The sequence below is a fragment of the Nerophis ophidion genome, linkage group LG13 (genome assembly GCF_033978795.1).
Source record: "Nerophis ophidion isolate RoL-2023_Sa linkage group LG13, RoL_Noph_v1.0, whole genome shotgun sequence".
NCBI classification, from domain to species: Eukaryota; Metazoa; Chordata; class Actinopteri; order Syngnathiformes; family Syngnathidae; genus Nerophis; species Nerophis ophidion.
The window spans coordinates 46,712,240-46,740,147 of record NC_084623.1 but is presented as its reverse complement, the minus strand read 5'-3'; the positions used below and the strand labels follow the sequence as shown (position 1 = coordinate 46,740,147).

Below are 27,908 nucleotides of genomic sequence, written 5' to 3'. Positions count from 1 at the left end.
TTGTTCTTATGCTTTCTGATCTCTCTATGTCCACTACTTGCTGTACACATCCTACCAAGTCAGACCTGCACTGTTTCAATGTCCATTTCTCAGATGATGCAATTGTTGATGACTGAAGTGCTGATATCAACCAAACCTACCCCCCCACCCTCCACATCCCACCCACAGGATTGTAAATAATGTAAATAATTCAATGTGTATACCTGATTAACTTGTGTGATGACTGTATTATGCTGATAGTATATATTTGTACCATGAATTGATTAACTTGTACCCCGACTTAAACAAGTTGAAAAACTTATTCGGGTGTTACCATTTAGTGGTCAATTGTAAGGAATATGTACTGTACTGTGCAATCTACTAATAAAAGTTTCAATCAATCAATCAATCTGCAGGACCTGAGCCCATTTCCCGGCATAGACAGTATGGATGAAATAATGTCAAACTGTTATTTTGATCATTTGGTCCATGATAACTTAAAAACTAACATGGCTAAAATTGTGAGCAAAAAATAATAGTTATAAAAGAATCGTCATTTACGGACTTTCCTGCCCTTTCATCTCCTCATAGACACCGTAGTCTGTGTTTCCTCGTGGTTTTTCAGCATTTCCTCAAGCATCTTGAGGAAATTATCAGTAGAAGAGGACGCAAAATAGAATACTACCGGCTTAACCTCCCTCATTTTTATCTTGTTTTTGACCGCTGAGTCTGCTCTTCTTTCTCGCCTTAAGGGTGCTCCTGATTTTTAAAAATTGCAATTGACTTTCGTTTTTTTTTTTCCATACAAACTCAGACCAAAACCTCTCCTCTTTAAAGGCAGAATAAATAAAAAAATGATTTCACAAATTACACTCCTCTTGCTTGGTGCGTCCCATTTTTCCCGAGTCAGTTTGACTATAGGGGTCCATTCTTTCCTCATATTCCCATAATTTGGAAATGTATACAGGCAGATTGATTGAAACTTTTATTAGTAGATTGCACAGTACAGTACATATTCCATACAATTGACCACTAATCGGTAACACCCGAATATGTTTTTCAACTTGTTTAAATCGGGGTCCACGTAAATCAATTCATGGTAAAATCCCTTTATCAGTTGTATTGCTACAACTTGCAACAATATTTGCTCAATTCTGTGTGAAAAGAAAATGATTTGGGATGAAGATGCTACCAAAACACATACTAAGCAATATGAAGTTGCCTCCAGAATTCTGTAGGGGACGTCAGCAGTCTGATCGCCCATGATTTGGAGCTAAAAGTGCACATTTAAAAATGTGCTGAAGCTTCTTAGAAAACAAGACTAAAATCACTACTGTGTTTTATTTGGGGGTAATTTTACCTATAGACATCAATTTTAGGTAGATAACTATAAAACAAGTGCCAAATATTGTCAGCACCTTTAATGTCCAAATGCTTTTAGCATAAGTACCATATTTATACATTTTTTGCTAAATTTTTGCCGGTATGTTTTAGCGCTTTAAAGGCAAGTTTACTGACAGATATAAGTAAGAACTTTACACTACTTTATATTAGAAATGACAACAGCAGAGGATGAATGTCCCATAACAAGAAGTTGGACAAAAAGAGGAAGCTTTTTGACTATGGTGGACTACAAAGGCGGATGTGCGCAAATTTTCAGGACTTATGCAGATCCCAAATACAGATCAGCAGGTACCAGACGGTAAGAAAAGTTGCTTTTGCAGAATATTGCGAAACAAAACGCCAAATATGTCTTACCTTATACACACACCATAATAATACTCGTATATTGAAGCACAGTATAATCCATCAAGCGATAATAATAATAATAATAATGGATTAGATTTATATCGCGCTTTTCTATTGTTAGATACTCAAAGCGCTCACAGAGAAGTGGGAACCCATCATTCATTCACACCTGGTGGTGGTAAGCTACATCTGTAGCCACAGCTGCCCTGGGGTAGACTGACGGAAGCGTGGCTGCCAGTTTGCGCCTACGGCCCCTCCGACCACCACCAATCATTCATTCATCATTCATTCACCAGTGTGAGCGGCACCGGGGGCAAAGGGTGAAGTGTCCTGCCCAAGGACACAACGGCAGCGATTTGGATGTCAATAGGCGGGGAGCGAACCTGCAACCCTCAGGTTTCTGGCACGGCCACTCTACCCATTACGCCATGCCGCCCCGATGCCGCGGCTTCATGGCTTACCACAGACGTATTAAAACATTTTGATAGATTTCTGAGCGCTGTGTGTAATGTTCTATGTTTTCCATGGAACATATAACATTTTGGTCTTGTTTACTTGAGTTATATTGCAGTCTACACATATCTCTTATGTGTGACTACCATCATATTGCAGTCTTTGATTGATTGATTAAGACTTTTATTAGTAGATTGCACAGTACAGTACATATTCCGTACAATTGACCACTAAATGGTAACACCCGTATAAGTTTTTCAACTTGTTTGAGTCGGGGTCCACGTTATCTCTTATGTGTGACTGCCATCTACTGGTCACACTTATCATTTCACCATGTACCAAATGAAATACATTTGAGGTCGGTAAGCACAACCAAAAATATTGCGTACATTAGGCGCACCAGTTAAGTTCAGTTCGCAGCCGAGTGTGAAGCGACTGGGACAAGAATCGGCACCTCCAAGCCTGAGTTCATGGTTCTCGTCCGGAAAAGGGTGTAGTGCCATCTGCGGGTTGCCCCAAGTGGAGGAGTTCAAGTCACTCGGAGTCTTGTTCACGAGTGAGGGAAGAGTGGATCCTGATGTCAACAGGCGGATCGGTGCGGCGTCTTTAGTAATGCGGAAGCTGTATCGATCCGTTGTGGTGAAAAAGGAGCTGAGCCGGAAGGCAAAGTTCTCAATTTACCGGTCAATCTATGTTCTCATTCTCACCTATGGTCATGAGCTTTGGGTTATGACCGAAAGGCTAAGATCATGAGTAAAAGCAGTCGAAATGAGTTTCCTCAACCGGGTGGCGCTCAAAGTAAAGCCGCTGCTCCTCCACATCGAGAGGAGCCAGATGAGGTGGTTCGGGAATCTGGTCAGGATGCCACCCGAACGCCTCCCGAGGGAGATGTTTAAGGCACGTCCGACCGGTAAGAGGCCACGGGGAAGACCCAGGACACGTTGGGAAGACTATGTCTCCCGGCTGGCCTGGGAACGCTAAGGGATCCCCCGGGAGGAACTGGACGAAGCGGCTGGGGAGAGGCAAGTCTGGGCTTCCCTGCTTAGGCTGCTGCCCCCGTGACCCGACCTCGGATAAGCGTAAGAAGATGGATGGATGGATTGGCGGACCAGGTTATAAGGTGCACTGTCGGGTTTTAAGAGAATGAAAGGATTTTACGTGTGCCTTATAATCTGAAAAATACGGTACATAGTCGTTTTTCTTATTCAATATTTTGGATTTATGTATGGTATGTTGAAAACAAGGAAACTGCTGCGTTTACATTTAGACCAGGGGTCTCAAACTCAATATGCCTGGGGATCACTGGATGCAGACACAAATTCTAACAGGCACGTTTAATGGATTCACCTTCTTTGAACGGCTTACCCACCCTTCCAACATAGTAGTTAAATCTCCCAATTTTTCCAGGTGACATCTGAATTTTGCTGCATCTCCCGACAATATCCCGGGGCAAGCTTTGTCCAAATAATAGTCCTGATTTACACCCAGTTAATAATGGTATAAGAGTTCCGGGTCAGCGCTGCCTTTACCGCATTTTACTACATGTCATCGCTATCGACTTAACATCATATGAACAGCGGGCCGGCCTGGTTAAACACAGTAAAACACCTTGGTTGATACACGTGAGTGACTGCAAGACTTACTCGATCAACAGCCATACAGGTCACACTGAGGGTGGCTGTATAACATGTTTGTCACTATTACAAATATGCGCCACACTGTGAACACACACCAAACAAGAACGACAAACACATTTTGGGAGAACATCCGCACTGTACCACAACATAAACACAACAGAACAAATACCCAGAACACCTTGCAGCTCTAACTCTCCACCTCCACCAACACAGGGGGGTTTGGTGGTAGCCCGGAAGAGTCAGGGCTGCATGGGAGCTCTCTGAGACTCCTGATTTAGACCATCCAATGACTGCATGCATAGGGAATGGCTGATGGTTCATGCAGCCTCCTGCCGGTTGTTATGGCTGTTATTACTATTCCATATAAACTTGGCTGCACTCCAAAAACACAAATGAACATTGTCCTATTGTCATGTAAGCTCTTACTGTGTAATGTTGTAGATCAAGGGTGTCAAACTCAAATACAGAGTGGGCCAAAATTTAAAACTGAACGAAGCCGCGGGCCGAGGTTGAACAAATTAATCCTTTAATAGGGACCCAAACAAGTTTTGCATTGAATATTGACCAACCAAGGCTTATATAACTTTATAGTGACATGCAAAATCGAGTTATAAATAATAATAATTAAAAAATATCAACTGCATATCAAATAAAATAAAAATACAAATTAATTTGCCTCTTTTTGGCGGTGGGTCTGAGTTGGGGCGGGGTTTGGTGGTAGCGGGGGTGTATATTGTAGCATCCCGGAAGAGTTAGTGATGCAAGGGGTTCTGGGTATTTGTTCGGTTGTGTTTACGTTGTGTTACGGTGCGGATGTTCTCCCGAAATGTGTTTGTCATTGTTGTTTCCTGTGGGTTCACAGCGTGGCGTATATTTGTAACAGTGTTAAAGTTGTTTATATGGCCACCCTCAGTGTGACCTGTATGGCTGTTGACCAAGTATGCCTTGCATACACTTGTGTGTGTGTATGAGCCGCATGTATTATGTGAGTGGGCCGGTACGCTGTTTGTATGGAGGAAAAGCGGACGTGGCGACATGTAGAGAACGCCAAAGGCAGTGCTTTTACGGCCCGCCCCTAATATTATTGTCCGGGTGGGAGGGGCACTGAACTTCAGGAGTCTCCCGGGAAAATCGTGAAGTTTGACGAGTATGAGTATTAGTGGTGAATGCGGTGTTACAGAGGCGGGCCAGCTCTAATGTTAATTTGATATTGCCTCAAGGGCCAAATGAAATTACACGGCCGGCCAAATTCGGCCCGCGGGCCAGAGTTTGACACCCATGTTGTAGATTAAAGCTGTAATCACATGGTCAAAAAGACACGAGTGATATTTAGAGACGTTAATAGGATGGTATCTTCCTCATATATCAGCGGAGCCGAGCGTGCGCAGCTGTCTGAGGTGAACCTTGTCAGCATGGAGGTGTGAGTTTACACTAGGAGGCACGTGACTGCATCCCTTAGCGGTGGACACACACAGGCGCATAATAACCTTGTTGTTTAGCGCCTGAGTGGGCTCCATTGACCGCCCGTCTGGGCCTCACCTCCGACTGTAACATTCCCAGGATAAACATTTTTCTTAACCAATCTCACGGGTGGTTATTATCTTTAGAGGAGTTTCTATTCCTGTCCCAACCCCACAAGGTAAAGAACACATGGCGAGCACAAGCACACACACACACACACACACACACACACTGAATAGTACTTAATGGAGGCGGGGTGGTTGCCTTTCATATCAGTTGCAGCTGTGTCGATTTTCTGCCGTCGTCAAAAGTTCTAGTGGGAGGCTTGACCCGTTGGCCTTATAAACCAGAAATTTGATCATGTGCTCCATGTTGTTCTAAAGCCACGCAGACAAAGACAAAACAACATGGAGAGACTCCACAGTGAAAGGCGTTTGATTCTGCAAGCATGAAAGCTTGTTTGTGCCCTTCGGGGCAGTCCAGGCTGTACCCGCCTCTCGCCACCAAGTCAGTTGGCATTAGGCTTGAGTAGGACAATTATTTTGACTGAGGGGCCAAATTTAGAGAAATAAATCTGAGGGCCGGTATATCTATTTTTAAGAACACTAATACAAAACCTCACAATAATATCCGATTGAATGATAAAAATGTTTTGACAGACAGTTTTAAAAAACAGAATTGAATTTTACATTTTTCTACCAACGATAAAACACTGAATATTGACAACATATGAACGTGACAACCCCTCTCGATCGACATATTTTACAACCAAGCAAAACGCGTCACAAATCCGACAAACAGCGAAATATGAACGCAAAGGGTAAAAATTAGGGGTGGAACGGTACACAAAAATTTCGCTTCGGTACGTACCTCGGTTTAGAGGTCACGGTTTGGTTCATTTTCGGTACAGTAAGAAAACAACAAAATATAAATTTTTGGGTTATTTATTTACCAAATTTGTAAACAAAGGCATAACATACATACCGGTATACACACAGGGTCCATTGCCAAGGTTAATGTGGTCAACATATATAAAATAAAAAATAAATAAGATAAGGCACAGAATGGTTTCTTAACAAAACCTTTCTACGTATGAAGTGCTTTTTTTGATTGATTGATTGAGACTTTTATTAGTAGATTGCACAGTACAGTACACATTCCGTACAATTAACCACTGAATGCAAACACCCCAATAAGTTTTTCAACTTGTTTAAGTCAGGGTCCAAGCCTGATTGTTTGTGGGACAATATGGCGTCTTGGTTGTAGTAGGAGGGCGTTGTGAATTCCTCGCAATAACATTTTGATTGACAGGCCGGAAGCATTAATTGGAACGGGACTCAAAATCGTATTGGGATCTAATGCAAAATATGTTAATCGTAAACATCCATAATACAGGGTTTTCCCCAGGTTGCTATTATAACAGGGGCGGAGGTTGTGTGGTCAATATGACGTCATCATATAATTTACATTATCAACATTGATTCATATAAGTTCTTTCAAAAGGCTTAAAAAATGGTAGTGTTATTAATATTTAGTGTTGACGTATATTTTTTCTTATATCGTTTTGATCCTGCTTTTTAGTACAATTTTTAGTACTTTTCAAGCAATGTAGTTATTGTACAATGCATTTTTCAATTTTTTACAGTTTTCTCCAATCCTTTTTGTGACTTTTTCTTTATAAACTTTACAAACAACAAATGGAACATTTTTTTTCTGGTGCTTTTGGAGACTGCACTCGCGTTTAGAGACTTTACCATGAATTGATTGACTTGGACTTAATTAAATAAGTTGAAATTCTTATTCGGGTGTTACCATTTAGTGGTCAATTGTACAGAATATGTACTGTACTGTGCAATCTACTAATAAAAGTTTCAATTAATCACCCAATCGACTTCTGTCGTTCAATGTCGGTGACTAACAGCTTCTCGTTGCTGCTCCAGCTGCATTTTTTCTCCTTTTAAAAGACCTGACTGTCCTCCTAATAATTGCACATTTTGTACATCCCTGTATATATCGCAAATATATCTTGGTACGTACATCTCAGATGTAATAAAGTATGTCCACATCCTAAACATGCAGCCTCTGCTCCAGAGCGTATTGCTTACGTCATCACAACATCCTGTTTCAGCTGTGCTGTTTCCGTAATCAAAGCTTTTTTTACAGCGGCCAAATCTTCACCGCACCATGAGTCAATGTCTTCTTGTTATGGGACATTCATCCTCTGCTGTTGTCATTTCTAATATAAAGTAGTGTAAAGTTCTTACTTACATCTGTCTGTAAACTCGCCATGAAAGCGCTAAAACATACCGGTATAGTGAGTTTACATTATCCACCCAAGGAACTTTAGTCATTACAGAGTTCCGGTCGGACGGTGTTTCACGGGACAGATTTCTGGCGTTGTTATTGCACGAGTGAGCCACGGATGAGAAAATGCTGCTCCGTTATTGATTTAAGTCAAATCTGAATGTCATTAAAACAGCTAGCTCCATCTTTTGGCACTTCTTCCACTGCCGTCCTTGCACGCTACACCGCTACAACAAAGATGACAGAGAAAAGACTCTGCCGAAGGTGAGCCACCTAAATAAGACCGCCCACAAAACGGTGCATCCTGAAGCCACTGTTAGAAAGTGGCTGAAGAGGATCTGTAAAACATAATCCATGCAACATTTTGACCAAAGAACCACCATATATATATATATATATTTATTTTTAATGTGTAGCGGCTTTTATTTTGCCACGGCATGTCGCCACTATCAAATAGATGTAGGGGAAACTCCGCGAATATACATCAGTGTCAAAAATTACACATGTAGGTAGGGGTGTAACGGTACACAAAACTTTCGGTTCAGTACGTACCTCGGTTTAGAGGTCACGGTTCGGTTAATTTTCGGTAGAGTAAGAAAACAACAAAATATAAATTTTTGGGTTATTTATTTACCAAATTTGTAAACAATGGCTTTATCCTTTAAACATTTGGAACACTATAATAATTCTGCCAACATTAATCAACATTAAACTGCCTCAAATTGTTGCTCAGATTAAAGAAAATGACAAAACTTTTCTTCTACATATAAAAAGTGCAACATTAAACAGTTTCAAGTCAACTCATCCTGCTTAATTTATCGCAGCATTTGGGAAGCCTGTAGTTGATTTTTATTATGTAAATGTTATTATTTTATCAAAATGTGATAGCAGGGACCCTGCCATTCAAAGCTTTTCTATCCGTAAAATACACACACGCACACACACACACACACACCGCAAAAATGAGCTAACGTTACGCTAAAAGCTAGTTAGCCTTCACCTCAAGCCAGAACTGCGAGCGAGCTGAGCTGCAGTTTAAGTTTCTAGAAGGTCAACGGGCTCATAGTGATGTTAGTAGTAGTTGACTGGGAGGTGTTTATTATCATTTGGGGTGAGTACGCTGCTTATCTGCTAAACATCTATCCGCTCGACGCTGAAGCATTTACTACATGCGCTCTGAATACGCACTGCTGATTGGCTGTTACCGCTATATATGTAACCAATCAGATGATTGTGTGGGTGAGACAATGCTGGGTGCTGAGACAGGGGCAGAAGAAGCAAAGCAGCTTGTTAAGACTTGGGCTTAGAAACTCGTTCGGTACACCCCAGTACCGGAACGGTTCAATACAAATACACGTACCATTACACCCCTACATGTAGGAAAGACCACTAGGAGCAAGCTGCTTTAAAGTTCACACTGGTTAACCTTAGAGATGAGCCAAAATATTTTCGTACGAGGACACCAGAGTTTTGGTCTGTTACTATATGACTAACCCCCCATAGCACAGGTTGCAGACAGAGAACTCCTTGGGGATGTTGTGTTGTCACTGTCTTTAACCGGCGCCTCTCCTGTTCTTTGCCGCACCCTCCAGGAACATGCCTTTGAGAGCAGTCAGAAGTACAAAGAGGGCAAGTTCATCATCGAGCTGGCCCACATGATCAAGGACAACGGCTGGGACTGAGCGACAAGGACACGACCGCAGTGGAAGGGGGACGGGCTTGGGTGAATGGACGGGGAGGGTGGGAGGGTGTTGGGGGTCTAGCGGGTGAGTGTGTGACTTTGGTTTGGCTGATTTACCATTAACCTCTCTGTAAGTCCCTGCCCATCCCTCCCTACAGCGCCTCTTATACACACCGACACTCACACGGGACTTGCGTCAGGTCGCAGACATCCGAGCCAGGCGGGCTGGCCAATGACCGCGTGAGACAAGACTAGTCTCTTTTCCTTACTGAAACCTGATTCGCCGTCTTTAAAGGTTTGCACACACAAGTAGAGTGTGCGGTAAAAAGCATCCAGCAGCCGACCTTGCTCGACTATTCTTCCTCCCCCCCTATAGATAGCGATGACCTAAGGTGATTATAGCAAATCGACTTGATTGGGGCGGTGCCAGCTGGGCCAGTCATGAGGTTTGGCACGAAGGCCCGAGCACATGGGTCACAGCGGGTGGGTGCGGGGATTGATGCTTACCAGGCTAGGTTCACTAAACACAAAACAGGAGGGGGCATAGATCCTGTTCCAGTTCTCCAGGGGCTTTGATGGCTTCTGGCTGGGAGTCGGTCCAGCTCGAGTTCGGCTTCTTTGAAAGAGATACAGAAGGACCGCCTCATAAACCTCCCTGCCGCACCCAAGAAGTTTGGTTTGAAATTAGCCGTTTAAAGTGATCCGCAGAGTCTCAAGTGGTCCCCAAAAGGCCTGAACGACACGAGCGCCATCGGAAACTATGATCGTTCACTACTTTTGATTCAAAGAAACGGTCAAAGCATGGCTGGTTTTCATAGTTCGACATTGAAACTAACGTTTCACATAGTGGTGTGCATTCTCACTTACAGGAAAAACTTTGTTTACGTGATTTTGTCTTCATCGTCATCCGTTTTTTTTTTTTGTTGCCAGTCACACACAAACACGTCCCTGCAGTGAATTCCCAGAACAATGACCTGCTCTTGCTGGTGGCTAAACAATAGTGTAATATCCGACTACAGTGTAATAGCACACTGTTTTTTTTTCTGTTCACAGAAACTGCTCCAGTGGTGATTGTTTTAACTGCTCTCAACATAAACTTCCTTACTGGCGTCCTCTGCAGTAGACGTTTGTTTTTGATTTCTTCCTGTCAGTAAATGTTTGCTGTATTTTGGCCATAATTTTAGTTGTGTAACCCCATTTTACATGATTTTTCCTAAGAGGGTTTTTATTAGGCCTCTTACTGGATCAAATATTGTCCCACAAATCATTGCTGATGATTGATATCGTCAGCATTATTCCGAGACCAAATTAAGCGCTGATGTAATCATAACGTATTTCCAAACAAAAACTTTGAAGTTATCATTAGTTTTTAAACCATTGTAAATTCAAGGTTAGAATCTTTTTTCTTATTTAGACTTAAGAAACAGAAATTAAATAAACTCTCAGTCTCTGGTACCAAAAATTGCACTGAGTTGCAAAGATGCAGTTTTTCCCCAGTTGGAAAACTGTGTCAGGTGGTTTGTTTTGTAGTCTTTTTTTTGTTACCATCCCTTTCTAACAAATTTGGCTCACTTGTTTGAAGCCAAAATATTCACACACTGGAACCATTTGATTTTATATCACCTTTTTCCTTCTAATTTGTGTTACCTTGCGGTGCTTCTCGAGGGAAACTCTATGTCTGTGCATCCTGTGTGTGTAAACTAGTGGTCCCGCCTCCGCCCACAGAGTCAAAGATTGCGAATGACTGACGAGAGGGTTCACGTCGTCCATTTAATTTTGCTGTTGAATAAAGGCGCAAACGTGCTGCGAGCAAACCCTTTCCTAGCCTGTTTGAAAGCGAGAAACGAAGAAAACACACACATGTGGTAATTTATCAATTTCGGCAAAGTTTTCGAGTTCATTTTCATTTATCGTTCAAATAATTGATTTATTGGCCTCAATTTTAATGTCGAATTATTTCCCAGGTGTCCAATACAGTGGCAGTTATTTGATAATACTACAAAACCAATTAGGACAAACAAGTCTTTCATTTATTTTTTTTATAAAAGCATGAAACATTTTCGATATATTTTTTTTCACTGAAATTTGTTAATCAATTTCAGCCTTAAACATTTTTTTTCACTTTAAACTTTTTAATGCCTTTTGATAAAATTATGTTACATAAATTTGCAAAACACAAGCTATTTTACTTATTTAAAACTCTGACATAATTTGATCAAAAGGCTTTCAAAAGGGGCAAAAAAGATGTATATATATAGAATATGTTTGGTATTGTTTCACATGTGTCGAATACACTGGCAGTTAATTGATAATACCACAAAACCAAATAGGACAAATAAGTCCTTTTTTTTATTTATTTTTTTGAAAAAGCATGAAAAATTTAAGATAAAAAATTATTTCACTCAAATCTTTTAGTTAGTTTCAGCCTTAAATATTTTTTTTTACTTTAAACTTTTTAATGCCTTTTGATAAAATTATGTTACATAAATTTGCAAAACACGAGCTATTTTACTCATTTAAAACTCTGACATAATTTGATAAAAAGGCCTTCAAAAGGGGCAAAAAAAAAAAATATATATATATATATAAATATATATATATGTTTGGTATTATATTTCACAGGTGTCCAATACACTGGCAGTTAATTGATGATACCACAAAACCAAATAGGACAAATAAGTCCTTTGGGTTTTTTTTTAAAAAGCATGACATTTTAGATACAAATTATTTCACTCAAATATTTTAATCAATTTCAGCCTTAAATATGTATTTTTTTACTTGAAACTTTTTAATGCCTTTTGATAAAATTATGTTACATACATTTGCAAAACATCAGCTATTTTACTCATTTAAAAACCTCTGACATAATTTGATCAAAAGGCCTTCAAAAGGGGCAAAAAAAAAAGATATATATATATACATTTGGTATTGTGAATGGTGTCTGTCTATCTGTTTTGACCCTGTGATGAGGTAGGGACTTGTCCAGGGTGTAGGGAGCCTTCCTCCTGATAGCAGCTGAGATAGGCTCCAGCACCCCCCGTGACCCCGAACGGGTCAAGCGGTAGAAAATGGATGGATGGATTTTTGTTTAGGACTGAAGTTTATTAAGACAAAATAAGAGTTAAAATAAATACAAATCCAACATATTTGTACACCATACAAAAACTTTAGGACTTTTATTTCCTGTTTGGCTTTGAAAATAATTAAAATCTAATTTCCCTAGAAGGTTACATTTGAAAAAAATGTAAAAAACACACTGACAAATGTCCACTGCAGAAGACACTGTCCCTCCGGTGAGTTTGAAATGTGTAAGAAAGATCCACCTTTTGATCTCCATAATGTAGTAACATAAAAAAAAAAAACATTTTTAGGTCATATTCCGTTGACTTCTTGTGCATTAGAGGAGCTTTTCCCCCCCCCCCTCCCTCTGCGAATCGAGTGCCACTCTGGTGGAAATGTTTCAAACGAGAGAATCCATTTAATTTTCCGTCTCGTAAATCGCACCACAAATATACAGTATGCATGAGCTAAAGTGCAGGGTAGTCCTCCTCAGAGAGGAGAAGCGGGTACTGAAAGTGGCGCCGTTTCTGTGCAATCCAGTCATAACAGATGTAAAAAAAAAATAAAAAAAAAAATCAGGAAGTAGAACGTCTGTCCCCTCAGGATTCCTGTCATCGTCTTGTTGTTTCTGAGCTTTTCAAAACAGGAACATTGCTGTAAAAAGCCCCCCCACTCCCATGTTGGAATCTGGTCCACAACCAAAGAAAGCACCTGTCAACACTAACCTGACCAAACAAAATGTTCCTTATTTTGCTCGGGCAACGTTGTGCAAAACGATGGTGTGTATTAATAGCTGAACGCCAAGGCTGTGCATAGACTTCTCTGTATGTATCTTTTATTTTGTAAACAACAGATCTTAATATATGAATATATTGTATGTACTGCATTCACCATTCATGTCAAGCACCGTGTTACTGAATGTAAATAGTTGCCATGTTGTCATGTTTTATCTACAAGCCCTACGATGATGAATGAATTTGATTTGGGTCATGTCACACTTGCTCTCTGGTTGGCTCTACAAAATGACTTTTTTTTTTTTTACCCAAAATGTTTTGATTTAAAAGTCTTTTGTAAAGAGAGATGTTGATGTTGACTTCATATTTTTGGATCATCATCTAATAAAATGGACCTTGACAAGTACGTATGTAAAAATGTGTGTTTCCTTTTTAGGGGTTGTTATATTGAATTGAATTGAATTGAATTGAAATATTTATTTCAAACCTGCACAGTACAACTTAGCACAGTTTTTGTTTTGTTTTTTACATGTTGGCAAAGATATGTGTGCAAGGCTTGAAAAGGGGTTGGATGAAGCAGATGCTTATAATAGCCCAGCCCCTCTCACTCATTCCACATTTAACATAAACAATATAATACAAGAACAATACTCTATAAACAAAACAAGAAAAACTCCTGTACACTAACAATACCATGAGACAAGACAAAACGAGACAAAACAAACACACTCTCCGACCATACACCTCTCTCCCATCACTCGGTGCTGAGGGCATCACTCTCTTTCCTCGTCGTACTTCTTCAGTAGTTCTTTTTTAAACAGTATTTTAAATTGAATCATGCTAGAACACGTTTTTAACTCGTCCCCTAAGTTGTTCCAAATTTAGGCAAATATCATTTGTTGTTTCCTCTTAGACTCTGCAGCATCGCGTGGACATCGGGGGCGGTACCTCTGGATTGGCAGACCGGGGTGGTGGTTCCTCTCTTTAAGAAGGTGGACCGGAGGGTGTGTTCCAACTATCGTGGGATCACACTCCTCAGCCTTCCCGGTAAGGTTTATTCAGGTGTACTGGAGAGGAGGCTACGCCGGATAGTCGAACCTCGGATTCAGGAGGAACAGTGTGGTTTTCGTCCTGGTCGTGGAACTGTGGACCAGCTCTATACTCGGCAGGGTTTTTGAGGGTGCATGGGAGTTTGCCCAACCAGTCTACATGTGCTTTGTGGTCTTGGAGAAGGCATTCGACCGTGTCCCTCGGGAAGTCCTGTGGGGAGTGCTCAGAGAGTATGGGGTATCGGACTGTCTTATTGTGGCGGTCCGCTCCCTGTACGATCAGTGCCAGAGCTTGGTCCGCATTGCCGGCAGTAAGTCGAACACGTTTCCAGTGAGAGTTGGACTCCGCCAAAGCTGTCCTTTGTCACCGATTCTGTTCATAACTTTTATGGACAGAATTTCTAGGCGCAGTCAAGGCGTTGAGGGGTTCCGGTTTGGTGGCCGCGGGATTAGGTCTCTGCTTTTTGCAGATGATGTGGTCCTGATGGCTTCATCTGACCGGGATCTTCAGCTCTCACTGGATCGGTTTGCAGCCAAGTGTGAAGCGAATGGAATGAGAATCAGCACCTCCAAGTCCGAGTCCATGGTTCTCGCCCGGAAAAGGGTGGAATGTCATCTCCGGGTTGGGGAGGAGACACTGCCCCAAGTGGAGGAGTTCAAGTACCTAGGAGTCTTGTTCACGAGTGAGGGAAGAGTGGATCGTGGGATCGACAGGCGGATCGGTGCGGCGTCTTCAGTAATGCGGACGTTGTACTGATCCGTTGTGGTGAAGAAGGAGCTGAGCCGGAAGGCAAAGCTCTCAATTTACCGGTCGATCTACGTTCCCATTCTCACCTATGGTCATGAGCTTTGGGTCATGACCAAAAAGAATAAGATCACGGGTACAAGCGGCCGAAATGAGTTTCCACCTTAGAGATAGGGTGAGAAGCTCTGCCATCCGGGAGGAACTCAAAGTAAAGGCGCTGCTCCTTCACATCGAGATGAGCCAGATGAGGTGGTTCGGGTATCTGGTCAGGATGCCACCCGAACGCCTCCCTAGGGAGGTGTTTAGGGCACGTCCAACCGGTAGGAGGCCACGGGGAAGACCCAGGACACGTTGGGAAGACTATGTCTCCCGGCTGGCCTGGGAACGCCTCCGGATCCCCCGGGAAGAGCTTGACGAAGTGGCTGGGGAAAGGGAAGTCTGGGTTTCCCTGCTTAGGTTGTTGCCCCCGCGACCCGACCTCGGATAAGCGGAAGAAGATGGATGGATGGATGTTTCCTCATAAACTGTAACTATGGTGATCATCCCTATCATGGAATAGGTTCTGTATATTGGATGGTAGAGAGTTTTGGGATGCTCTAAACATAATTTGAGCAGTTTTAAAATTGATCACATCGTTCAGTTTAAGTTGCTTTATGTTCATAAACAGTGGATTTGAATGATGTCTGTAGTGAACATTGGAAACAATCCTGATGGCCTTTTTCTGCAGAGTGACTAAAGGTTGTAGATGTGATTTATAACAATTTCCCCAGACTTCAACACAATAGTTTGTCAGGACGGCGTGGCGCAGTGGGAGAGTGGCCGTGCGCAACCCGAGGGTCCCTGGTTCAAATCCCACCTAGTACCAACCTCGTCACGTCCGTTGTGTCCTGAGCAAGACACTTCACCCTTGCTCCTGATGGGTGCTGGTTGGCGCCTTGCATGGCAGCTCCCTCCATCAGTGTGTGAATGTGTGTGTGAATGGGTAAATGTGGAAGTAGTGTCAAAGCGCTTTGAGTACCCTGAAGGTAGAAAAGCGCTATACAAGTACAACCCATTTATCATTTATTTAAATATGACATGATAAATGAATGATATAATAACAGCAGAGCATTGGTGTTCAATAGATGACATAATCTCAACATAACCACCGCCCCCATAAACCTCAAACGACGAACATAGGGGTTGGGGGGATTTGTTGTAGCGGGTGTATAATGTAGTTATGTTGGAAAACTTGTAAACGTTACTTGGAGTGATGAATGAAGAATCCTTTCATGCAGAAATGCAATGGATGAAAATACTTCCGGTGCAAAACAGGAAGTAGAGAAGAAGTTACCATGAATTGATTAACGTGGACCCCGACTTAAACCAGTTGAAAAATGTATTCGGGTGTTACCATTTAGTGGTCAATTGTACGAAATATTTACTGTACTGTGCAATCTACTATTAAAAGTTTCAATCAATCAATCAATCACCTGCAGTGAGTCAAATAGATGTCGCCATAGCACAAACTGTAACACACCTTTTCAGTGTCTCTGTCGGCGTAAAATGAAAACTTTGTTGAATACAAAACATCATGGCCGTTAGCAAATCAATATCCCCAAATTGGCCGGAACGTTTCATAAGCCGCAGGACTCAAAGTGTAGGAAAAAAGTAGCGCCTGATAGTCCGTAAAAATACGGTAGCACCGAGCTTCCTGTTTGCTACAGCTGACCGCCATGTTGACTATACCGCTTGCGTTTGCTATGGTGCTTTTCAGGTAACATTTGTATTCAATTGAATCCCTAAATGCCGTCCGAATGTTCCGCACCCTTTAAGTTTTCTGGCACAGAATTCAAGCCCCAGAGGAAGCTGCTTACTATCGAAGAAAAGGTAAACCTCCTCATTGCTCTGCCAAAAGATGGTAGCTTAGCTACGAGCTACTTTCTACTAGAAGCCATTACAAGATCAATGAAACTTTGATCTAGGCCAGGGGTGTCAAACTCAAATACAGAGTGGGCCAAAATTTAAAAACTGAACAAAGCCGCGGGCCAAAATTGAACAAATTAACCTTTTAATAGGGACCTAAACAAATTTTGCATTGAATATTGAACAAGCATAGCTTATGTTACTTTATAGTGACATGCAAAATCGAGTTTTAAATAAAAATAATAATAATTAAAAAATATCAATGGCATATCAAATAAAATTTGAATAAAAATGTAATGCCTCTTTTCTATTTGCAGCCCTCTGAGGTAAGTATTAAAATAAACTTTTTTCAAAGGCTAATAAGACATTTGAAAATAAAATAACAATAATGAATGAATCAAACATTCAAGTAGCCAGAGAAAGTGCAAGAATAAAAACGTTAATTATTGCTCAGTTTGCTAAACTAATTTGCTTTAACACCGAATATAAAACAAGCAACGCTTATATAACTTAACAGTGCAAAATCAACTTAAAAAAAAAAAATGAAAGAATATCACTGGTATATTAAATAAAATGAAAATTTAAAAAATGGTGGTAGCGGGGGGAGAGGTGTATAGTGTAGCGTCCCGGAAGAGTTAGTGCTGCAAGGGGTTCTGGGTATTTGTTCTGTTGTGTTTATGTTGCGAATGTTCTCCCGAAATGTGTTTGTCATTTTTGTTTGGTGTGCGTTCACAGTGTGGCGCATATTTGTAACAGTGTTAAAGTTGTTTACACGGCCACCTTCAGTATGGATGTTGACCAAGTATGCTTTGCATTCATTTCTGTGCGTAAAAGCCGCATATATTATGTGACTGGGCTGGCACGCTGTTTGTAGGGAGGAAAAGAGGACATGATGACAGGTTGTAGAGTACGATAACTCAGGGTCCTCAATATTGTTGTCCGGGTGGAAAGCGGGAGAAATTCGGGAGAATGGTTGCCCCTGGGAGATTTTCGAGAGGGGTACTGAAATTCGGGAGTGTTCTGGGAAAACCGTGAGAGTTGGCAAGTAAGAGTATTAGCGGTGAATGTGGTGTTACAGCGGGCCAGCTCTAATGTTAATTTGATATTGCCTTAAGGGGCCAAATTAAATTTGGCCCGCGGGCCAGAGTTTGACACCCATGATCTAGGCGCAGTCAGGGAGTTGACAGTTGTTGAAATATCTTGTGTGACATCATGCACAAAAGTGCACTTTATTTGTTTTTATCTATTGTAGTGATGTTCTGTACAAGAGTACACTTTAATTTTGTGTTGTTTTGATATGTCATCTTAGTGACATCATGCACAAAAGTGCACTTATAGCTTGTTTTAAAATGTCTCTGACAATCTTGCACTTTCTGTTTTAGAAATGACATGAATGTTTGTGCCACTGCTTAATAACTGTTTAAAGGGGAACATTATCACCAAACCTATGCAAGCGTCAATATATACCTTGATGTTGCAGAAAAAAGAACCATGTAATTTTTTTAACCGATTCCCGAACTCTAAATGGGTGAATTTTGGCAAATTAAACGCCTTTCTGTTTATCGGTCTTTTAGCGATGACGTCAGAACGTGACGTCACCGAGGTAACACACCCGCCATTTTCATATTCACATTACAAACACCGGGTCTCAGCTCTGTTATTTTCAGTTTTTTCGACTATTTTTTGGAACCTTGGCGACATCATGCCTCGTCGGTGTGTTGTCGGAGGGTGTAACAACACTAACAGGGAAGGGATTCAAGTTGCACCACTGGCAAGAAATCTGCCGCAAGACCCCCATTGAATGTACCAAAGTGTCTGCATATTTGACCGGCGATGCTAAGACAGACATGGCACAGAGATGTATGGATAACCTGCAGATGCATTTGCAACGATTAAGTCAACAAAATCACAAAGGTGAGTTTTGTTGATGTTGTTGACTTATGTGCTAATCTGACATATTTGGTCACGGCATGACTGCCAGCTAATCGATGCTAACATGCTACGCTAATCGATGCTGACATGCTATTTACGCTAGCTGTATGTACATTTGAAACTAGATACCCACATTTAATGCGAAACAAACACTTACCAATCGACGGATTTAAGTTGCTCCAGTGTCACAAGATGCGAAAGTCCTGATCGTTTGGTCCGCACATTTTACCGGCGATACTAATAAGGCAGCCATGCTATGGGCCACTTCATTAGGTACACCCACGCTATGGCCAAATAGCGTCAATAGCTATTCGCTCAATAGCTTCAATTTCTTCTTCAATTTTGTTTTCGCTATCTGCCTCCATACTCCGACCATCTGTTTCAATACATTCGTAATCTGTCGAATCGCTTAAGCCGCTGAAATCCGAGTTTGAATCCGAGCTAATGTCGCTATATCTTGCTGTGGTAACCGCCATGTTGTTTGTATTGGCAGCACTGTATGACGTCACATGGAAATGGATAGTGGTTTCGAAGATAGCGAAAATAAGGCACTTTAAAGCTTTATTTAGGGATATTCCGGGACCGGTAAAATTTTGAAAAAAACTTCAAAAATTACAACAAGCCACTGGGAACTGATTTTTATTGTTTTTAACCCTTTTGAAATGGTGATAATGTTCCCCTTTAATAAATACACTTTTGCTAAATTGACTTAGTTATGGTTTCCCTCTCTGCATGAAAGTTTAAAATGAGCATATATTAATGCAGTATGAACAAGAATGTTTTAATGTAGACACATAGATTCATCATACTGCTGTGATTATATGCATCAAGTGTTCATTCAAGGATGGGGCAAAATATCGAGATTAAATATCGTGTATCCTGACATGGCCTAAAAATATCGAGATATTTAAAAAAAAGGCCATATCGCCCAGCCCTAACGCCTCAGTTATCTATTTTACAACTTTGGACCCCAGTGTTTTGTGATTGACTCAAATGGGAGGATTTTCCAATGTGATCCAAGTTCCTCTATACAACAGGAGCACTTCTGTGTTTTTAGAAAATTTTCCGCAAAAATGTTTTATCTCGCAAGTTTTAAACTCAACTCGGTGTCATTCCCGCGCCGGATTTGGCTCCCGGGCCACCAGTTCAATAGCCTTGGTGTTTAAGGAAGGCAGCAACAGTGTTTGTTAAAAAAGACTGATCCAACAACTCTCCATAACTTTGAATCCTACTCGGAAGAAGACAGGTGACGCCGCCACTGGGCGGCATAGCTCGGCTGGGGTTGCAGGTTCGATTCCCGCTTCCGCCATCCTAGTCACTGCCGTTGTGTCCTTGGGCAAGGCACTTTACCCACCTGCTCCCCGTGCCACCCACACTGGTTTAAATGTAACTTAGATATTGGGTTTCACTATGTAAAGCGCTTTGAGTCACTAGAGAAAAGGCGCTATATAAATATAATTCACTTCACTTCACTGCCTTCATCGTCCTGAAGCTAATTGTTCATCGCATCACTCGTGAGTAGCCATATAAAATGTTGTTTGTTACAATTACATAAGAGTGTAACAAGTGTTTAAGATCATTATCAGAGCGTGAAAGGTCAATGACAGTGTGTGGAGGGTTTATAAAGACCTAAAATCCAAACCATTTTTTACCGCTTGTCCCGTTCGGAGTCACTGGAGCCTATCTCAGCTGCATTTCGGGCGGAAGGCGGGGTACACCCTGGACAAGTCGCCACCTCATCTAAGACCTAAAATACAAATTAGACATTTAAAGACCTAAAATGTATACAATAAAATATTATAAATCATTAAAGGCCTACTGAAACCCACTACTACCGACCACGCAGTCTGATAGTTTATATATCAATGATGAAATATTAACATTGCAACACATGCCAATACGGCCTTTTTAGTTTACTAAATTGCAATTTTAAATTTCCCGCGGAGTTTCTTGTTGAAAACATTGCGGAATGATGACGCGCGCGTGTGACGTCTCGTGTTGGAGGGGACATATTAGCCCAGCACCACACACGGCTAAAAGTCCTCTCTTTTCATCGCATAATTACTTGGTAATTTGGACATCCGTGTTGCTGAATCTTTTGCAATTTATTCAATTAATAATGGAGACTATAAAGAAGAATGCTGTTGGTGGAAAGCGGTGGATTGCAGCTGCCTTTAGCAACCGAAACACAGCCGGTGTTTCTTTGTTTGTTGTGAAGCTTTAACACGGAGCGGTCAAGCGAACATGTTTCTCTACGTCAACCAGCAAGTTTTTGGATGGGAAAATTGTGATATTGAGTCGGCTCTTACCGGAGACTTCAGTGGATTGTGGGACTTCCTCCAGCAGCTCAAAAAGGCAGCTGTGATCTTGGCTCCTCCATTGGCTTCTCTGAGAGACACTGGCGTTCAACCGCAGCCATCCGACTTTCAGGTATAACTTTACAATCTCACTAAAACACTATTAAACAAATAAGCAGATAAGGGATCTTCCAGAATTATCCGAGTAAATGTGTCTAATTACACCTGAAACGGTCCCACTGCCGCCGCCTGGAGCAGTCGCTTTTTTTTTTGTGTGCTTCACTCTAACTTTCCTCATCCACGAATCTTTCATCCTCGCTCAAATTAATGGAGAAATTTTCGCTTTCTCTGTCCGAATAGCTCTTGCTGCTTGAAGCCATGATTATAAACAATGTGAGGATGTGAGGAGCCCTACAACCCGTGACGTCACGCGCACATCGTCTGCTACTTCCGGTACAGAAAAGGCTTTTTTGTTAGCGACCAAAAGTTGCAAACTTCATCAACGATGTTCTCTATTAAATCCTTTCACCAAAAATATGGCAATATCGCGAAATGATCAAGTATGACACATAGAATGGACCTGCTATCCCCGTTCGAATAAGAAAATCTCATTTCAGTAGGCCTTTAAAAAAAAAAAAGAGCACTCCTTTGCGGATATTCACTCACCAAAGTGGTGAAATGTAACTCCACCGGTAGACAAGAGAATACTGTATCTCCAGATTTTCTTTCTTTTATCCAAAAGACAAGAAAAAAAAAGATGTAAACATGCATTTTAACCTGTCCAATCCCTTTTTTTTTGTATTTTTTGTAAGACTGTTTTTTTTAAATAAATCATATCGTTTAAGTGTGTTACAAACACAACATAAGAGGCAACCTGGCTCGGCTGGCCTGCTCATTAATTATAGACTTGTAAAGTAGGTTGCCATGGCAATGGCATGGGCAACGAAACACTCACTATATGGCTATGTTTATAATAATTGGTGCATACCGTCACAGGATCCATTCTATACATTCCTCTACGGATAAAACTCACCAGCAAAAACAGTAAAAAAAAAATTTAAAAAACTACAGTAATTGAATATTTAAGATATTTTACTGGAAAATCCTTAGATTGATCAGGTAATCGGATCAACATATTTGTGTTTGCAATACACAAGAAAATATATATTTAATAATGATCTAGTCAAGTCAAAATTGTCAAGACTGGGACTTTGGTGAGGTTTGTTTTCCCGGGGTGCAAAGCGACTGGACCGGACATGGCGTGAAGGTAATGACATCTTTTAAAATTAACTCGAAAGTACTACAAAAACAAAAGGTATAAAAAAGGCGCTCAGAGCGGAAGTATAAAACTTGGCTATGAAAACAAAAATAGTCCAAAAGCAGAACTATGAACAAAAAAAACGAAAACACTTACTGTGACAAGAAACGAGCATGAAAAAGAGCAGCATGGATCATCAGCATGAATAACAAGGGTGTATAAAGGGTGATGACTGCCTGGCAACTACAGGCTTAAAAAGTCAATCAATCAAATTTGATTTATATAGCCCTGAATCACAAGTGTCTCAAAGGGCTGCACAAACCACAATGACATCCTTGGTACAGAGCCCACATAAGGGCAAGGAAAAACTCACACCCAATGGGACGTTGGTGACAGTGACAATGATGACTATGAGAAACCTTGGAGATGACCGCATATGTGGGCACGTCTTTGGAGGTGGGAGGAAGCCGGAGTACACAGAGAGAACCCACGGGGAGTCACGGGGGAGAACATGCAAACTTCACACAGAAAGATCCCGAGCCCGGGATTGAACTCAGGACTACTCAGGACCTTTGTATTGTGAGGCACATGCACTAACCCCTGTCCCACCGTGCTGCCTTGTGATAAACTAATTTAGTTTTTACTAATTGTTTTTTATCGAGTCTGTATTTCATCTGATGGGCAGCACGGTGACACAGGGGTTAGTACATGTGCCTCACAATACGAGGGTCCTAAGTAGTCCTGAGTTCAATCCCTGGCTCGGGATCTTTCTGTGTGGAGTTTGCATGTTCTTCCCCGTGAGTGCGTGGGTTCCCTCCGGATACTCCGGCTTTCTCCCACCTCAAAAGACATGCACCTGGGGATAGGCCCCTCCCACCTCCAAAGACATGCACCTGGGGATAGGCCCCTCCCAACTTCAAAGTCATGCACCTGGGGATAGGCCCCTCCCACCTCCAAAGACATGCACCTGGGGATAGGCCCCTCCCAACTTCAAAGTCATGCACCTAGGGATAGGCCCCTCCCACCTCCAAAGACATGCACCTGGGGATAGGTTGATTGGCAACACTAAATTGGCCCTAGTGTGTGAATGTGAGTGTGAATGTTGTCTGTCTATCTGTGTTGGCCCTGTGATGAGATGACGACTTGTCCAGGGTGTAGCCCGCCTTCCGCTTAAATGAGATAGGCTCCAGTGCCCCCCGCGACTCCGAAAGGGACAAGCGGTAGAAAATAGATGGATATTTAAAGGAGAACATTATCACCAGACCTATGTAAGCGTCAATATATACCTTGATGTTGCAGAAAAAAGACCATATATTTTTTTAACCGATTTCCGAACTCTAAATGGGTGAATTTTGGCGAATTCAACGCCTTTCAATTATTCGCACTCGGAGCGATGGCGTCACAACGTGACGTCACATAGGTAGTCAATCCGCCATTTTCTCAAACACACTACAAACACCAAGTCAAATCAGCTCTGTTATTTTCCGTCTTTTCGACTGATTTCCGTACCTTGGAGACATCATGCCTCGTCGGTGTGTTGTCGGAGGCTGTAACAACACGATCAGGGACGGATTCAAGTTGACTTACGTGGAGTGTGCATCGATTAGCACGGCATGCTAATCGATGCTAACATGCTATTTAGGCTAGCTGTATGTACATTTGTAGCTCTATTTGCATCCAGCCTTTCCCTCCACCCACATTTTATGCCAAACAAACACTTACCAATCTACGGATTTAAGTTACTCCAGTGTCAATAGCTATTCGCTCAATAGCTTCAGTTTCTTCTTCAATTTAGTTTTCGCTATCTGCCGCCATACTCCAACCATCCATTTCAATACATGCGTAATCTGTTGAATCGCTAAAGCCGCTGAAATCGGAGTCTGAATCCGAGCTAACGTCGCCATATCTTGCTGTGCTATCCGCCATTTTGTTTGTATTGGCGTTAGGGCTGGGTGTATCGATACCAAGTATCGATACTTGGTGAGTACCGGTATCGTATCGATACTGGCGTGATGGTATCGATACTTCACCAAATTAAGCGAATCACTCCGATTTTAAAAAAAAAATGTGAGCGCAGCGCAGCGCTCCTCACCACTCCACCCTCCTCCCTAGTGATGGGTCGCGAACGAGATTTAAAAACACTTTAAAAATTCATCTTCAACCCAAAATAAAATAAAATAAATACAATTAACATGACGCCTGGTGCGTTCGCGCACACACATCAGTATAATTCGCTCCAATGTTCACTCGGACACGCACACACACACGCGTGCGTTTCCAGTGCGACTTAATGTCTTGGTTGTAAACTGTAAAGTATTTTATTGCACTAAAATAACGATAAGAATTTCTCAGTTCTTTTGTTTTGTGTTCATTTTTCCAACTGTTTAATAACTAGTGTTTTCTTTTTTACTTTAGTTCTTGTGTGTTGTGAGGCGACTAGCCAAGTTCAGTATTTGTTTTCCCCTTATTTGCACAACTTACTTTAATGTAATTGATATTATTACTTTTTTATTTGAATTTCTCAGTTCTTTTGTTTTGTGTTCATGTTTACAACTTTGTTCAATAACTAGAGTTTTGTTATTTACCTGAAGTGTTTGTGTGTTTTGAGGCGACAAGCCAGGTTCCGTAGTTGTTTGCACCTTAATTGCATTACTTTATTGCTATTGATATTAATTTTGTAATAAGTGAAGTGAATTATATTTATATAGCGCTTTTCTCTAGTGACTCAAAGCACTTTACATAGTGAAACCCAATATCTAAGTTACCTTTAAACCTGTGTGGGTGGCACTGGGAGCAGGTGGGTAAAGTGTCTTGCCCAAGGACACAACGGCATTGACTAGGATGGCGGAAGCGGGAATCGAACCTGCAACCCTCAAATTGCTAGCACGGCCGCTCTACCAACCGAGCTAAACCGTTTTAAATGTTTTATTTTTTGACTTAAATCGTTGTCCTGTGTTGTATTATTATCATAATCAATTAATAAAGGCAAAAGTACAAATTTGTTTTTCAAAAGTATCGATACCCCGAAGTCCCCCCCCCCATCAGATGACGACACTTCCGGTATCGGTATCGTAAATACTGGCCGGTATCGGATCAGATCGGTATAGATACCCAAATTTGCGATATTGCCCACCCCTAATTGGCGTCACTATGTGATGTCACAGGAAAATGGACGGTGGCTTCACAGATAGCGAAAATCAGGCACTTTAAAGGGGAACATTATCAAAATTTCAAAAGGGTTAAAAACAATAAAAATCAGTTCCTAGTGGCTTGTATTTTTTGAAGTTTTTTTCAAAATTTTACCGGTCTCGGAATATCCCTAAATAAAGCTTTAAAGTGCCTTATTTTCGGCTCTCTGCGAAGACACTGGCCATTTCCCTGTGACGTCACACAGTGCTGCCAATGTAAACAAACAATGGGAATACCACAGCAAGATATAGTGACATTAGCTCGGATTCAAACTCGGATTTCAGCGACTTAAGCGATTCAACAGATTACGCATGTATTGAAACAGATGGTTGTAGTATGAAAGTATTGAAGAAGAAACTGAAGCTATTGAGCGAATAGCTATTGACGCTATTCATGGCCATAGCATGGCCGAATGGCTGCGTTAGCATCGCCGGTAAAATGTGCGGACCAAACGATCAGGACTTTCGCATCTTTTGACACTGGAGCAACTTAAATCCGTCGATTGGTAAGTGTTTTTTTCGCATTAAATGTGGGTGGAAGGAAACGTAATATAGTTGCAAATGCATCTGCAGGTTATCCATACATCTCTGTGTGATGTCTGCTTTAGCACCGCCGGTAAATAGCATGTTAGCATCGATTAGCATAGCATGTTAGCATCGATTAGCTGGCAGTCAACATCAACAAAACTCACCTTTGTGATTTCGTTGACTATCGTTGCAAATGCATTTGCAGGTTATCCATACATCTCTGTGCCATGTCTGTCTTAGCATCGCCGGTCAAATGTGGACACACTCTGGCACATTCAATGAGGGTCTGGCGGCAGACACTTTGGCCTCTTCTTGCCAGTGGTGCAACTTGAATCCCTCCCTGTTAGTGTTGTTATACCCTCCGACAACACACCGACAAGGCATGATGTCTCCAAGGTTCCAAAAAATAGTCAAAAAAACGGAAAATAACAGAGCTGAGACCCGGTGTTTGTAATGTGTTGAAAATGAAAATGGTGGGTGTGTTACCTCGGTGATGTCACATTCTGACGTCATCGCCTCCAGCGAGATAAACAGAAAGGCGTTTAATTCGCCAAAATTCACCCGTTTAGAGTTCGGAAATCGGTTAAAAAAATATATGGTCTTTTTCCTGCACCATCAAGGTATATATTGACGCTTACATAGGTCTGGTGATAATGTTCCCCTATAAAGCCATTTTTCGGGATATCCCATGATGGGTAAAATTTTTAAAAAAACTTCGGAAAATAAAATAAGCCACTGGGAACTGATTTTTATTGGTTTTAACCCTCCTGAAATGGTGATAATGTTCCCCTTTAACAATTGCATGTCTAGTTTTTACAGTCATTTTCTACAGTTTACAATTGCTTTACGGTGCATTACTGTAAATAGACTATTAGATTACTGTCAAATTCTGGCGACTAAGTTGCCAGTTTTGTAAAAGCGAATGATTTTTTTTTTTTCTTCCCCAGTGTGGGCGATTTAAGAGTCACTCCTGTTCGTCACGCGTGAACCAAAGCCCTTGTTGCATGTACTTTATGTTCATGCCTCCCACTGTCCAATTCCCACTCCTGTTGCGTCATCACTATTGTCTGTCCTTCCATCTTTCCCTACGCACTTGTTGTTGCTTCCAACCATCCTCTGGGCCGCTCCGTCTCGTTCCCCGTCCGACTTGGCTAAAACCGTCGAAATCTCACTGCAGCAGATGGTGCGGTGTTTGCATCGGCCCAGGTCTCCTAGCAACCTCGTCTCTCTCTCTGTTGTGTTTTTTTTTCTTTTTTTCTTCGGTCTTTTTTATGAGAAAGCCGAGCAGGAGACAGAGGAGTCATGCTCCGACTGGATGTTCCGAGTCATGCTCCGACTGGATGTTCCGTAAACAACATGATGGCCCTCGTCCTGCAGGATCTGTAACCCGACGTGACCCACATTGGTGTTGGTGGCGGCTGGGGGAGATCACATCTGGGTCATGGGGCGTTTAAAGACAGCGCCGCCCACATTTATGCTATTGCAGCAACTTTTTCACGCGTCTGCTTCGTCACTGCAGGAAAGTGAGCGTTCCAGCGCATGATCATTGACGCTGGCGTACGCGAAGTGTCCTCCACACCGGTGGTCCCCAACCACCGGGCCGCAGAATAATTTTTTATTAAATCAACATAAAAAACACAATATACACTTACAAATAGTGCACCAACCACAAAAAACTCCATTTTTCATGACAAAAATGTCCCTTTTTCATGACAAAGAAGAAAAAAAAATAAAAGAAATAAAAAGGACCCCCCCCCCCGGGCCGCGGGACAAATTATTAAGGGTTGACCGGTCCGCGGATACAAAAAGGTTGGGGACCACTGCTCCACACAACACATTGGAATGCAACACTGACCGATAAATAATAAATATGCTGCACATTTGCCTGCAAATTCTGAGCAAGGCGTCCATGATTTATTGTCCAGTCCAGGGGCTTCCGAAGTGCGGC

The 27,908-nt window shown here is 41.7% G+C and overlaps 1 protein-coding gene across 2 annotated transcripts in view; it reads left to right on the top strand.

The window, feature by feature from the left end:
- Positions 1-13,464, top strand: part of LOC133564630 (protein yippee-like 2) — a 42,745-nt gene extending 29,281 nt beyond the window's left edge. For both annotated transcript variants that reach the window (XM_061919076.1, XM_061919075.1), the window contains exon 5: positions 9,176-13,464. In XM_061919076.1, coding sequence (XP_061775060.1) covers positions 9,176-9,265 — 90 coding nt within the window. In that variant the 3' untranslated portion in view covers positions 9,266-13,464. The remainder of the gene's footprint in view (positions 1-9,175) is intronic.
- The last annotated feature ends 14,444 nt before the right edge of the window (positions 13,465-27,908 follow it).